At 24.6% G+C, this 16,690-nt stretch overlaps 1 protein-coding gene across 16 annotated transcripts in view; it reads left to right on the plus strand.

The window, feature by feature from the left end:
* The window catches only part of LOC101237539 (contactin-4), a 42,120-nt gene extending 28,258 nt beyond the window's left edge, over positions 1 to 13,862 (plus strand). For all 16 annotated transcript variants that reach the window (XM_065817436.1, XM_065817446.1, XM_065817445.1 and 13 more), the window contains 8 exons: positions 3,062 to 3,441; positions 3,825 to 4,062; positions 4,480 to 4,601; positions 9,519 to 9,705; positions 12,246 to 12,527; positions 12,686 to 12,789; positions 13,286 to 13,475; positions 13,601 to 13,862. In XM_065817436.1, the coding sequence (XP_065673508.1) occupies positions 3,062 to 3,441; positions 3,825 to 4,062; positions 4,480 to 4,601; positions 9,519 to 9,705; positions 12,246 to 12,527; positions 12,686 to 12,789; positions 13,286 to 13,475; positions 13,601 to 13,704 (1,607 nt within the window). In that variant the 3' untranslated portion in view covers positions 13,705 to 13,862. The remainder of the gene's footprint in view (positions 1 to 3,061; positions 3,442 to 3,824; positions 4,063 to 4,479; positions 4,602 to 9,518; positions 9,706 to 12,245; positions 12,528 to 12,685; positions 12,790 to 13,285; positions 13,476 to 13,600) is intronic.
* The last annotated feature ends 2,828 nt before the right edge of the window (positions 13,863 to 16,690 follow it).

Here is a 16,690-nt window from a genome sequence, read left to right on the forward strand (position 1 = left end):
TTATATTTATTTTGACTACTCTAAGAAGTATAAACAAATAAAGTCAGATATATTTCGAAATAAGATATAGCATTTTAAGAACATTATCAAAAGTAAAAGAACTAATACTTAAAGTTAAAACATAAAAACCTAAATAAAGATGAAAATAGTAATAATAATATGATATTATTAATAGTAATTATAATAATTAATATAAAGAGAGGTCGTATACAAATTACGTGACGCAGTTTTTGACCATTTTAGATCCCTTACCTCCCCGCCCCTTCCTCGTCACAACATTGTAACTTTTTAGTAACAAGTTCCGTATGAGTCGTCACAAAAACATTACCCCTTCCTCCTCATAAAGCGTTACGTAATTTATGAAAGACCCCTAATAGTAATTATATATATTATAATGAAAGTAGTAAAAGCAAAAAGAGTAATAATATAAATAAGTATCAAAGGTGAAACAAAAAATATGAAAAGTTATTTAAATATAAAGCTACTAAGTGAAAATAAAAATAAAATTAATATAGCATGTAAAAACTGTAAAATGTAATAAATGCTAAACTGAAAAAAGTTAATTAAAAAAAATAGAATAAAAGTTCAAGTTTAGTTAAAGAATAAAAATTAATTATAGCTGTCCACAACAAGGTTGGTTTTTGTTTGTTTAAATTTACTACTGTCCTATTTCTTTAACTGTCAAGTTTTGAATTTTTTAAATTTGTTGCACTTTTTAAAAGAATAGATAAATTTTAGTAAATATTTTTTATTACATTTTTAAAATAAATTATGACTACAAACATATTTTTTGTCTTTTTGGTTAAATTTTTTTGGGGGAATTCATTAAGTACGTACACAGTAAAACCGCTAAATCTCCTTCCGCCCTTGTACACACACTTTCACACCACGTATTTTTCAAAATATTGAAAACAAAAAAACTTTCAATTAATTTTAGATTTCTTTGTTTTTCTTCTTTTCGTAATATTGATTTTTTGAATTGTGCTTTTTTTTTTAATTTTTAAAAAACAAGTTTTAGGAGAGGTAAAAAACAAGAAATAGTCAAACCGTGTATGTACTCACCGTCTTAATCCCTCTTCCTCCCCACCCCCTCCTCCCCCTTTTATCTTCATTGGACTTAGTTGTAAATCATTCAAGACACATACGTTTGTAAAACATTTTTTATTGCTATTATTAAAAAAAAAGTGAAATGTTTAATTCTGCCAAAAAAAATTATTATTTTTCAAGGCTTACGATTTGGCGAAATCAATTTAACAGTTTTTAAAATGTTCTTATGAAATATAATTTTTATCAATATATTTTTTATTATGTTAATATATTTTTAATATAATTTAGAAGTAAAATGGTAACAAGGGGTATTAAGCCTCATGTTTTCAAAAACATTTTTTTTATCTCTTTGAAATAAGTAAATAGGTATTAAATTCAAACTAGAAACATTTTTAAGTGTATGACAATACATATTTATATATGTACAAAATCTTTATTCAGAAATTTTTTTTGTCGAATAGTGAGAAAAAAAAGCTATAAAGTTACAACTAACGTTAGTGTATGAAAACATATACTTTAAGATTATTTGTAGGCAATTCTCACAGATCCAGTCCATGGCTTCAATATCAGCTTTATCTGGAGTTTCTGTGCATTTAATATGGTACAAAACATCACATAAGTCACAGCACACCCATTCTTCTCCTTGACCTCCACGAATACCATACTTAAAACACATAATGTTGTCGTCCTCATGACTGTCCCTATCATCTCTAGCAGCAAGATTTTTTCTTTTTTTTATGGTCTTTTTTCTTGGAGCGTTATCTTTTTTTTCTGTGTCTTCTTTCAGCTGCTTCAAACATTCATCACCTGTTAAGCTTTCTCCGTAATGAAACCTGACGCTAGCAGGTGCTGAAGATAAAGGTGATGATTCTGTTAATGATGCTGCAGTTGACAATGATGTTGTCAGCAATACATGTAGTAGTGATGTTGAGGCAGAAGCATTGTGAGCACTAATGCTAGAAAGTGCTTGGATGCCTGGTTGGCAGACATCTGCTTACATATGACCTGCATTCTTTCTCTTTCTTTTTTTTATGTCTGAACTATTCTACTCAATAAAGTGAGCAATAAGCTTCATTATCAAACTATATCTAAAGAAAAAATTGAACTATTTCTACAAATAAATGACTTTTGTTTTCAATTTTAATTATATCTGTGTAATGTTTATAAAATTAAAACATGGATTTTATTTATCTAATCAATGCTATTTGATTGTTTTAATCACCTTTTTTTACAGTTGGAGGCATTAAGCTCCTGCTAATTAAAACATTTTTTTTATAAACTAATTAATAATCAACAAAGCCATATTACTCTTAGAAATGCTATCTATTCAAAATATTAAATAGAAATTCAACATTAAAGTGAGTTTTAGAGCTATTTATAAACAATCTCTTTGAGACATATGCAAATAGTTAAAAAGTTAAAATAAAATACTTGCTTAGTCTATATGTACTTGTGTTTGAATGGAAAATAAAAAATTTCAATATAGAAATAATTTTTCAAGTCAAAACAAGCAATCACTTGCTAAGTTGAAGTTTTTAGACAAATTTGAAGGATACCGAAAACTGGATGGAAAAACTACTTATCTATAAATGCTAACTAAACATCAATGCAATTAGTTAGACACCCAAGAATAGTAATGAAAAGTACCATGATTGGTTAGTTAGTCTCATCATGTAGAGCTTAATGCTACTCTCCCTTAATACAATAACATTAAACATTTTATTAAATGAACTGAGGGAAATTGGGCTTATTGCCCCCTGTTACCCTACTTTGTAATTACAAAAACTGATTTAAACTGAAGTTATTTTGTTAAAAAGCAATAGTTTTTATCAAAAAATGTTATTTTTATAATTGGTATTTTATGATCAAACTGAACTATGATATGTTGTGAAGAGTTAGTATCAATAGATTTTAAATTCATTTAGTTTCTACAAGTTACCACATCACCAAAGTTATTAGATCTTAGTTTTAGTTATTTTTTATTTTATTTCTACTAAAATGTTTTGTTTTTCAGGTCCGCCAGGGAAGCCTCTGTATGTTAGTGCTACAGAGTTAAGTGGTACTTTTGTCCAAATATTTTGGTCAAAAGGAAGAGATAATGGATCACCAATAGTAAAAATGCATCTTCAAGTAAGGACAATGTTTGAACCTGAAAAATGGTTTACAGTAAAAGTATCAAATAAAACTGATAAAGAAAGAGACAGCGAAATTGTAGAATTGTCACCTTGGGTAGATTATAAAATAAGAGTAATAGCTGAAAATATGTATGGTCTTGGAGAACCAAGTGCTGAAACTATTAAATGGATAAAAACACCAATAGATAAACCAACAAAGTTTCCATTAAATGTTGTTGGAAAAGGTACTGCACCCAATGAACTGAAGATAACATTTCAAGTGAGTTTTTAATGTTTTAATATTTAGCAAACCATTTTTAAAGTTGACATTTTAATGCATAATTTAACATGTTAAATAGAGCCATAATAATGGCTTTTCTCCGGTAAGTACTAGTACTCCGGTAAGCACTAGTTCTCCGGTAAGCACTAGTACACAACGTTTGAAAATATTGAGTTAAGATAATGACTGCAAGTAATATTATTTTTATTTCTGTTAATATTTAGTATATTATTTATCAAAATATTTTTTATATTTAATATTATTGTATCAAGTGGTCATAATAATTAATACTTAGGCAAATAAATCATATTTCACTCTAGAATCAGATGGTTTATCTGCAACATAGATTTTTTTTTTTAATTGTAATTGTTTTTTTATTTTAGCCCTTAGAAGAAATTGATCAAAATGCTCCTGGTATTAGTTATGTTGTTTATTACAAAGAGGTACACAGTTCTTATGAAATGATTAAAGAAAATGTTCCTAAAGGTCAAACATTTATCAAGATAATTCTATCTAGCCAGGATACTTTTTATAAACTCTATGAGTTTCAGTTACAAGCACGTAATTCTGTTGGTGATGGCCCCTTAAGTCCTTTACAAACTGCATACACTGGCGAAAGAAGTATGTGTTAAAGTTCTTTTTTTTGTAAACAAAATTCTCAAAAGTTTATGTCTATTTTCTCAATCAGGCTATGTAATATAAATGAAATATAATAAATGAAATATAAATATGAAATTTTTAAAAACATTTATTTGGTTTTAAAATAATTTATTTTAAAAGTTTTTCATAGTGAGCTTTCTTACCATGGCAGAAGAGCCAAGTTTGAAAATAAACAATAAAAACTTATGTTTAAATCTTTCTACTAGTATTGTTAGGTTTGCATAAAATGTCACTGATAATGTTGTATTTAAATTTGTTGTACGTAGATGCTACCCCTAACCCAAAGTTATGATGTCATTAGTGACATTTCAATATGCAATAAAAATATATATATACACTTTTATTTAAAATTTTCATATCTTTATATTTCTATAATAGCACCACTTGTTTTCCCTACAAACTTTAAAGTTGAAATAACCAAAGACTGTACTGCAAGAGCTTATTGGGATGAAGTTCCTAAAGATCGTTTGTCATTGCGAGGAAGATTCCTAGGATACAAAGTTTGTATTTGTGCATATAGTTAGCTTATTTGACTTATGATATATATATATATATATATATATATATATATATATATATATATATTTATATATATACATATATATATATGTATATATATACATATATATATATATATATATATATATGTATATATATATGTATGTATATATATATATATATATATATATATATATATATATATATATATGTATATATATACATATATATATATGCATATATATACATATATATATATGTATATATATACATATATATATATATATATATTTTTTTTTTTGATTATTCTTTTTTTTGATTATTTTTTTGATTATTTTTGATTATATATATTTTATTGATTATTTATTGATATATATATATATATATATATATATATGTATATATATATGTATGTATATATATACATATATATATATATATATTTATATATATATATATATATATATATATATATATATATATATATATATATATATATTTATTTATTTATATATACACATACACATATATTTAAAAATTATTTAAGATCATATCATATAATAGGAGTCATTATCAAACTTAAAATACTATAAAAATTTGTTTGAAAATCAGAAATAATATTTTTAAAAATAACTTGAAAATGTTTTGGGTATAATTATATTTTATAGAGACCTTTGTACTTAAAACCACTTCTAGGTACAAAGTGGCTCTATTAGTGGTTCTAGGTACAAAGGGTACCTAGAACCACTAATAGAGTTTTTATAATAATAATTTTTTTTTGATTTTTAATGATGTATCCCAATTGTCTTTATATAATTTTTTAGCATTTTAAAGTCCCTGTTTCTTAGTTTTTCCTTCAACTTGCATCCCATTTAGTAATTTTTATCTAAAAAAATTGTTTTGGATAAAGTAAAAGTTATTTTATGATAAAGTTTACATTTTTCTTGTTTTTTATATGGCTATTATTTTTGTTGTTGCAATAAATAGTTATTAAATGTTTTTAACATTTAAAAACTATACATTAGAGGGCATTAAAGGAGGCTTCATCCTTTTGTGATTTATATATTTTTGTGATAGGAAATTAAGTTTTTGTGTATGAACTCTGAAATCTTTTATTGTTGGTATCCCTCCTTTTTCATATGTGTCGAAAAGTAGTTCTGGTGATCATTTATTGAAAACAAATAACTAGGGGGAAAATGTGGTGAAGGGGAGGGAGTCACACATTTATTGAGGTTGAAAACTATTATAAAGACATAAATTATAAGATAAACAAACAGAATAAAACAGAACAAATTCTGCATTTCTTATTATTAAATTTGATAGAAAGATAATCATGATAATAAGAGAACATGGTCAGAGATATTTTTTAAATTACATTTACTATTGTTACTACTAAATACAGTAAATACAAATGAAAACAAATGCCAAAGCTGACACTTAACCATTGTGTTTATACTAGAATGCATATTCTAGTATAAAGCTAGATAGTCTAGAGAGTCTAGCCAAGCTAGACAGTCTTACTTAGAACATAGCTATGTACTTATAATTACAATATAAAGTATATTACAAGAAGATCTAACAAACTCTATGTTTGTTAGATCTTCATGTAATATACTTTATATTGTAATTATAACTACATAGATATGTTCTAACTTTCTCTTCTAGGTTTATTGTCTTCTATTTTATTCTACAGAATTTTTTTTATAGTATCCATAAGTTACAAATGGATTTGTACTGGTTTCAAATTAAATTGAAACACTCCTTGCTGGATGGATACAGTTTAAAGATTTAATTTATTGCTTTAGTATTAAAAAAGGTTGAAATATCTACTTCACTTTGGTTTTTCTTTATTCCAATAACAAAGATGAACAAAAGTATAGATGACTCAAAAACTGTCTAGTCCTGATATTATTGAATTAGAAGAACTTTAAATGGAAATATTTTATTTTTAAACCACATTTACTACATATCTACATATCATATACTAAAATTTTTGCATCAATCTATTGTAGTTTTAGATTATTGAAGTCATATCTATACTAAATTCAAGTTTTTTATGCAATATGTCAGTTAAATAAAGTTTTGGAAATATTTAAAATGATTATAATCCTATACATGTTTAAGTTTAAACGAAAAATTTCTGAACAATACTTTGTTCAGCTGCACAATTGCTTGTTTATACATGAAGAGAGGAGGATTGATTATTACATGCCAAACAAGATGCCAACAAGTAGTTTATGGGTAAATACAACACTACAAATGATCTTATAAGAATAACAAATACTAAATAAAAATTATAAACTGTTATCTATTGCCAGTAAACTATATACATATATATATGTATATATATATATATATATATAATATATATATATATATATATATATATATATATGTATATATATATATATATATGTATATATATAAATATATATATATATATATATATATACATATATATATATATATATATATATATATATATATATATATATATATATATATATACATATATATATATATGTATATATATAGATCTGGAGTTTGTTGGCTGTAGGAAGAGCGGACGGAAAAATGTGATTCTAACGCCAACACAAACGTCACTATTAATTACTTTTGACTTGCGTCCAACATTTCCGTGTTGGACGAAAGTCAAAACCATTAATTTAATTACAAATTAATTGTTATATAAAAAAACCACAAAAACGCAAATTTAATTGACCAGAATGTTTTTAAAAACATTCTGAATGTTTTTAAAACATTCTGAATGTTTTTAAAAATATAAACAATGTTTTTATTTTTATTTTTTTTAATAAAATGTTTTTATTTTTATTTTTTTTAATAAAATGTTTTTATTTTTATTTTTTTTACTGTAAATCATGCGCGGAGTGTTGCTACATCGACTATCTTATAGCCTGACTCGCAAGGGAGTGTTGCTACATCGACTATCTTATAGCCTGACTCGCAAGGGAGTGCTGCTACATCGACTGACAAATAGCCTGACTCGCAAGGGAGTGCTGCTACATCGACTGACAATTAGCCTGACCCGCAAGGGAGTGCTGCTACATCGACTGAGGGTTTTGTTGGGGCAGGCAGTCTATCATTATTAAAAAAAAAAAAATTCCGGTCTTGCATTTTAATTTTTACTTTTTGTCAACAAAATATGGAAAAAACTTTCGGACAACATCTAAGGGTTCTATATATATACATATATATATACATATGTAGATATATATATATATATACATATATATATATACATATATATATATATATATATGTATATAAATATATATATATATATATATATATATATATATATATATATATATATATATATATATATATATATATATATGAATATATATATATATATATATATATATATATATGTATATATATATATATATACATATATATATATATATAAATTAGTAAAAAACACTTATCTAACTTTTTTCTTCAACTTGAAATTTCACCATTGCTGGATCATCAGGAAGAGTTTACATATATATATATATATATATATATATATATATATATATATATATATATATATATATATATATATATATATATATATATATATATATATATATATATATATATATATATGTGTATATATATATATATATATAGAACCCTTAGATGCTGTCCGAAAGTTTTTTCCATAATTTGTTGACAAAAAGTAAAAATTAAAATTTAAGACCGGAATTTTTTTTTTTTAATAATGATAGACTGCCTGCCCCAACCAAACCCTCTGTCGATGTAGCAGCACTCCCTTGCGGGTCAGGCTATTTGTCAGTCGATGTAGCAGCACTCCCTTGCGAGTCAGGCTATTTGTCAGTCGATGTAGCAGCACTCCCTTGCGAGTCAGGCTATTTGTCAGTCGATGTAGCAGCACTCCCTTGCGAGTCAGGCTATAAGATAGTCGATGTAGCAACACTCCGCGCATGATTTACAGTAAAAAAAATAAAAATAAAAACATTTTAATAAAAAAAATAAAAATAAAAACATTTTATTAAAAAAAATAAAAATAAAAACATTGTTTATATTGTTAAAAACATTCACAATGTTTTAAAAACATTCAGAATGTTTTTAAAAACATTCCGGTCAATTAAATTTGCGTTTTTGTGGTTTTTTTATATAACAATTAATTTGTAATTAAATTAATGGTTTTTACTTTCGTCCAACACGGAAACGTTGGAAGAAAGTTAAAAGTAATTAAAAGTGACGTATATGTTGGCGTAAGAATCACTTTTTTCCTTCCGCTCTTCCTAAAGCCAACAAACTATAGATCTATATATATATATATATATATATATATATATATATATATATATATATATATATATATATATATATATATATATATATATATATATATATATATATATATATATATATATATATATATGTATATTAAATTATATATAAAATATTAGGGAACCCATTAAATATTCGAGGGTTGTGAGGGACCCCTTAAAATATTTTTTATTCAAAAAAATTTTAAATCTAGTGTTTTTGTATTAGATAGAACACATTAAGGGGGTCTCTGCATATATATTTCAAAAATGTTGTTTTTATATAAAATGTGTATATATATAAAAAACCTTATTTCTTTGTTGTTCAGGGCTGTATATACATATATATATATATATATATATATATATATATATATATATATATATATATATATATATATATATATATATATATATATATATATATATATATATATGTATATATATATATATATATATGTATATATATATATATACACACACACACACACACACACACACACACACACACACACACACACACACACACACACACACACACACCTATATATATAAAAGTAGGTAAATATGCCTATATATATTCATTATAAATTCATATAATTTTTTTTTTTTTAGTTCTTTTATTGGGAAAATCCTCTTCAGAAAAATGCAAGAAATGAACAATATCTGACTACGCATAGCAATAGCGCAAGTGTCAAGCTATTACCAAATACTGAGTATTATTTTGAAGTATTAGCATACAACAGTGCAGGTGATGGTCCATCAAGTTCTCCATTTGGCCCTCTCAAAACGCCTGAAAGTGGTAATAAGAAAGTATAAATAATGATTATATATCTCAAGACATAGCAGAATAAGGTCAGCATTTTGAAAGTTTTGACTTTTGCCACTTGTCAAAAGTATACCAAAATGCTCACTTTAAAATGCAAAATAAATTCACTTCAAAAATATATGTATATATTTTCTTGGTTAAAAATAAACTCTGAGTAGACAAGAGGAAAATATGAAAACATAAGTAATAAAATCATTAAAAGACTGTTTCCTAAATTAAAATACAATATGGTTAATGAATAAATCTTATAAAACATAAGTTTGCTATTTTTTAAATAATTTTACCATGATTAACATGTTATATTTGTAAATATGATTAATAAATTATAAATAGTAAAATTGGTAATTATTTCTTATTTATTTTTTAATAATTTAACTTCATTTATAAATTTATAAAATATTTTATACATTTTAAAATTTTATGAGTTAAATCCATTTCCATGACAACCAATGTTTCTTTTTAAATGCAACCCTATGTTCTTGAATTTTCTTTATATTTTTACCATTGTAAGAAGTAAAGTACATACTTTAAAAGTTGGTATTTTAATTATAAAATACCCTGAAATCAGTATTAAATATTCTAATAATCTCCAATAAAAGTTGGGATTTGAGGTAAATTTTTAAAACTTAAAATTTCAAATTAGATCATTATGTTTTTTTGTCAAAATAAGAAAAAAAATTTATTCTGCAAAATATATGATTTTATTTATTATTTCAAATGAAATAATAAATTATATACAAAAGTCCTCTATATCTAGAGTTCTAGAACTCTACATCTAGAGTTCTGAAAAAGAAAAACAGGTCCTTTAGAAAAAATGTTTAGGGGCATGTACCCCCTGGGGGTGTTGGCCCTATATATATATATATATATATATATATATATATATATATATATATATATATATATATATATATATATATATATATATATATATATATATATATATATATATATATATATATATATATATATATATATATATATATATATATATATATATATAATATATATATATAGATATATATATATATATATATATATATAGATATATATATATATATATATATATATATATATATATATATATACATATATATATATATATATATATATATATATAGATATATATATAGATATATATATATATATATATATATAAATTAGTAAAAACACTTATCTAATTTTTGATTACTTCAACACTGTTTAACCATCAGTAGGTTCATCAGGAAGAATCTTCCTGATCCTTCCTGATGAATCTACTGATGGTGAAACACAGTGTTGAAGTAATCAAAAATTAGATAAGCGTTTTCACTAATTTATTATTGCTCTGTTCTTTTAGAACATTGAGCACTCTGTTTGTAGATTTAGTGTATCTAACATAATTTATATATGTTAGATACACTAAATCTACAAACTGTTAGTGTATCTAACATAATTTATATATATATATATATATATATATATATATATATATATATATATATATATATATATATATATATATATATATATTCATTTTCCCTGGGATATGCTGCTGGTACCTCTGTTCTTGATTTTATGTAATTTATAAACATCACAACTGCTCTTTTCTAATCTCTTTCTAAAATAATGAGCATGGCGATTGCAAATAGTTCTTTATAAGTGTGCAACTCAGATCTCCATAAAATGTTTTGATGAGTATCAGTGTCTAAGTCATTTAATAACATTTTTTTTTTAAATTCTAGTATATGAAGTTTTATAGCATTCTGACATCAAAAATGAACACATTTTCAATAAAAATGAATAAAAGATTACACTTGCATTATAAAAATTACAACATTTTTACAAAACTTTATTGTTGAAATCAGATTATGTTTATTTCATACAGTTATACCAGGCTATCAGTTAAAGTAAAACTTAGTGAAATGCTGACCATGTTTATTTACAAAAATTGAACAATAAATTTTATTGGTTTAAATTTCTCAATTTAATTTTATTATTGGCATGTATGACAATAATGAAACTAGATAACTTATAAATAAATTTTTATTTGAAAAATTTTTTTGAAATAAAAAAACAAAGAAAAAACAACAAAAGAAATTTAAACAAATTAATGAACTTGAAGCAAAATACGTTTTGGTTTTTTGTAGTTATTATTTAAACATATACATTTTTTAAACCAAAAAAAAAGAATTTACAAAAACATATTTTGCAGAAAGATTTTTTTTTTCATGAGTTTATTCAAACATACTAATTTAATGAAAATCTTCAGTTTAAAAAATATTCAATTGACATTAAAAAGTTCTGACCTGAATTCACTCCTCCATATTCAGGTTGATGCGGTCGTTGTATAGTATCTACACTTTAAATTTTAAAATACCAACTTTTATAAAAAGTAATTCAAAGAAGAAAAAGGAGAACAATTATAAAAAAAAACACTTTTTTTGTCTTCCATATGCACATTTTACGTGCCCAATGATATTTATTATCATTTATTACTAAACAAAAAAATATATAAATATTATTTTGTTTAGTACCAAGTATACCAGCTAACTTCAAAATCCAAGAAGCTTCAATAGATTATGCTATTTTTTCATGGAATGAACCTTTATTGCCTAATGGAAAAATTAGGCACTACATTTTTTGGTATTTTCATCTTCCAAATGGCACATTTCAAGAAGAAATTGTTTATATAGATGAACTCATTAAAAGAGTGGAAATTCCTTACAGTTACAAAACTTACCAGTTTGAGATTGCTGCAGTTACTGGAGCCGGAGTGGGCGAATCCGCTAAAATAACTTTTGATTTTTCAAAATGTAAGTACTGAGTTTGAAAAGTTTGAAAAATAATTTTTGCTTTTGATATTTTGTGCTTTTAAGTGTTTCAACAAGCATTCCATAAGCAGTGCTTAATAAATGTTTTTTAAATTGATAATAAATATTTTGTAAATAAAACAAACAATTCAATATTACAGTGCCGAAAATAAAACCTAATGCACCTGCTATTACAATGACTGGTAAATCAGCAGTTGTACTTACTTGGGCTCCAGTTACTGAAATTAAAATCACTGGTTACAAGGTATTTTTTGTATATTCATTTAATATTTATATTACAGGTTTATTACAATTGTATAATATACAATTTAATTTATATTACAATATATTTATGTATACATATTAGAGTTATAAGTTTTTTTTTAATCTCAACTTGTTGGATTAAATGTAAGTTAGCTTTAATAGAAATAGAAAAAAAATGACTTGTTTTTTCTTTCTAAAAAAGTTTTACTTTGACTCCATAACCTTCTTTTCTAGCAAAGATATTTGTAAAAAAATTCATTTCTGAAAGTATTTTGCATTTTAGAGACTAGTTTTTTTTTATTGAAAAAATCGTTTCAAAAATAATAAAGTGTTTTAGTGTCAAAAATTTAGAATTTTTAAAAAACTTTTATCTTGGTGATATATTATTTTTATATTTTATTGTTTTTTTGTTTCTTGTTTGTTTTTTTTCTTTCAATTTTAACATATATTGTTATGTGGTGCATAAACTAAAACCATTTTATAATTTATAATTTAAGGTATTTTATTGGGAAGAAGGAAGTTCTGAGAAAAAGGAAGCAGCTTTGAATGAAAGTACTGACGATGTTGTAACGACTATACATGGGTTAAACTCAGGTACATTATACTTTTTCCAAGTGGCTGTTGAAAATATGTATGGTGTTGGACCGCGTTCGGACATTGTTAGCACGCTTACTACAGGACCACGAGGTAGTTTTATAGTTTTTAAACATTTTCTTTTATGTTACTTCTAAATGGTTTTAAATCTTTGACTTTAAAAATCAGTTAAATCTTACTAAAAGTGTTGTTAAAATTTTTTTCTTTTTGATTTACAGTTAAATCAGGAAAACAAGATAAAATAAGTAGCGCAGCCTTGGTCAGACCTTCTGTTCTACTTCTAATATTGCCATTTATAGTTGCTTTGCTCGTTCCGAGATGAGCAAGGTAGCAAGGTGGATTGTGTTTGGTATTAAATCACTCGTCATTGCATCGCTATGAGAGGATACAAAAGTAATGAAGCTGTCTGCGAAGTATAAAAACTCAAAGTGAAATCGACATTTCGTTTGACGTGGTATTGACCAAAGTTTCAAAACAAAACATAAGAATAACCCGTATGCCGGTTAATATGCTGGTTGTGAATAACATATTCCTAGAAGGAAAAAAACATTTAAAAAACCAAAGAAAGAATTTTTTAAAATAACGTCTTATTCTTCTCCACGAATCGTGAAAATATTGTTTCCGTGTATAAATATTTTATATTTTTTATTATTTTTTTATTTTTTAATTATTATTTTTTGTTTTTGATGTAAAAATTAAAAGCTTTTCAGTTTTAATATTGCCCACGCACAAATGCATTAAAAAGAAAGAGAAGATATCAAATAGATTTTTAGAGTTTAAATGGCACTGTTCAACATATATTTTTTGTTTGTTTTTAAAAATCTTATGCATCTTTTTTGTTTTTATAACTTATGCAAATTATGCAAATTTTTTCGTAACTTATGCAAATTTTTTTCATAAAAAAAAAAAAAACTAGAATAGTTTCTTATTTCCGCCAATGTGAAAATAAAATGTTTTTATTTTTATATACATATATATATATATATACTATTATTATAAAATATTTAATATACCGTTTTGGATAAATAGTTTTTGATGAAATAAAACAGTAAATATTTTGCTTGTTTCTGTTTTAAATAAAATATAGATAAAGATCGATCCCATGGACGACAGCTCAGGCAGCAACATCAGTTTTGAGTGGCAATGGTCACGTCTTTATTGATAAATTGTCTCTTTCTTTTTTTTTCTTTTTTTTTGGCGTTATTCTATTAAATATATCTCTTTATATATATATATATATAATATAAATCTACTACAATGAAATCAAAACTTTAAGACTTTCTTTAAAAAGTTATAACTTTTCGATTCAAAGTTGTAGTTGTTTTACTTTTTTTTACTAACTTTTCAAATCAAACAATTTAAAATAGAACGAATAGAATTTTTTACTTTTGAGTAAGCATTGATATAAAAAAACGAGTTCTGCCGAACGCTTCTTTTGAAAACCTAATTGGACTTACAATTAATGAAATTATTTTTAGGATGATATTAAGAATTTTTTTTATAAAGTTAATCATAGTCAATATACTATTAAGACAAAACAATGATAAACTTGAAGAATAAAAGAGCTCTATTAAGTACTTTGTGATAGGGATGGAGCTTTAAGACTCTAACCCATTAACCACAGCACAATAACATTAATTTTTTATTATAATCCACAATAACGATTTTGAAAGTCAATATTAAAAAGTTCGAAGGTTCAAATAGGGACTTGAAAGTTTAAATACGGTACAAATATGCGCTGCCTGAGTATTAAACTAGTCGCAGACATTAAATCGCTAATATTACATGTATGTAACATTGTTTGTGATTTTGTAAGATTTTTATTTAATTTTTAGACGTTTTAAACTTTTTTTGTCATTATTTTAGGCAATCAAGTGTGTGATTGTTAACTGGTTAAAAACCTTATAATAAAACTAAAACAACACAAAATTATATTATATTTAATGAAATTTATTTGTTACAATAACACATTTTGATAAAAAAGGTGCTATGAAAATATGTGACATTAGTTACTTAATTCAAATTTTCATAACAGATGCGTGTTTAAAATACGATGAATGTTTTTAAGATATCAACAAGAAACTCTATGTAAAAGTTTTAAACTACTGATTGTATAAAATAGTAAATTAAAAGTCTTAAATATTAAAGGATGAGGAGTGGGTGGTGTTTAAAATTGGATATAGTGAAGATGGTATATTGAGTGCTGTGAGACAAATAAAAGGATTTTACTTTTTTTAAATTACTCATTAAACAATTGAAAAAAAAAAAAGACAAACAAAACGTATGGTTTAAATTCTGTAGTATTGAGTGTTTCATTCTCAGCGTTTTAAACCAACTACCTCAAAAAAAAAGTAAATATTGGAATCCGGGATTACCTCCCACTCAAATAGTTAGAGTTTTTGAAGACTGGTTTTATTTGTTCCCTGTAAACTGATTTAAAAAAAACTACATAAACTCTTTGACAAACTTGTATAAAATTATTTCGTATTTTGGTTAAAAGTGTTTTACCGTTTTCTTTTTATTGTATTTTTTATAAGGTCACAAATAAAACGCAATGCAAAAAAAAATTAAATTTTTTGCAAACGGGATGAATTACAGAAAATACTTACAGAAATGCAAAGAATAAATTGTGTTTAGTTTTTTTTTTGTTAAAAAATGTTCAGTATAATAATAAAATAAAGGTTAAATTAGTTTTTATATTGATGTTGCGGAACAATTATATTGCTAGTTGCATACTCGACGAGTGTCTAGCAACCATATGTTTCCATTGAAATTCTAAAAAAAATTCGTCATTCTTTTTAAACATTTTATAACTATTGATTGGGTTCTTGTACATCTCGTTAACATATAAAAAAAAAACTTCCATTGTACGTAAACTTGCGTGTAAATATAGCCTTACGGTCTTGCAAAAAATTTCGTAGACAATTTTCTTTCTTTTTTTATCATTACAACACTTAATGCACATCCAAAAAACCTGTTGCACAATTTTTGTTTTTATACGGTTGTTCCAACTGTTGTGTAATTGCGGTTTGACTGTTTAGCAAACCTGTTAGATATTAAAAAATAAACTATTATTGTGATTAAAACATATAACAAACACGTAAATAAACAAAAAAAAATTACACATCGAAGGTTTAAAAAATAATTTTCATCATTTTGATATGTTGAGCAGCCGTTGACCAGCGGTTCGAGCTCTGGCTTCAAAATCAAGAGGTTCCCGATATGGTGCCTGCTCTAACCATATAAGTGACATCAGTAGGACGGCTCGAACTTCTTGTCTCAAGCTTTTTAGCGGTGCTCAATGATAA

Source organism: Hydra vulgaris, chromosome 14 (genome assembly GCF_038396675.1).
Source record: "Hydra vulgaris chromosome 14, alternate assembly HydraT2T_AEP".
In the NCBI taxonomy this organism is placed as follows: domain Eukaryota; kingdom Metazoa; phylum Cnidaria; class Hydrozoa; order Anthoathecata; family Hydridae; genus Hydra; species Hydra vulgaris.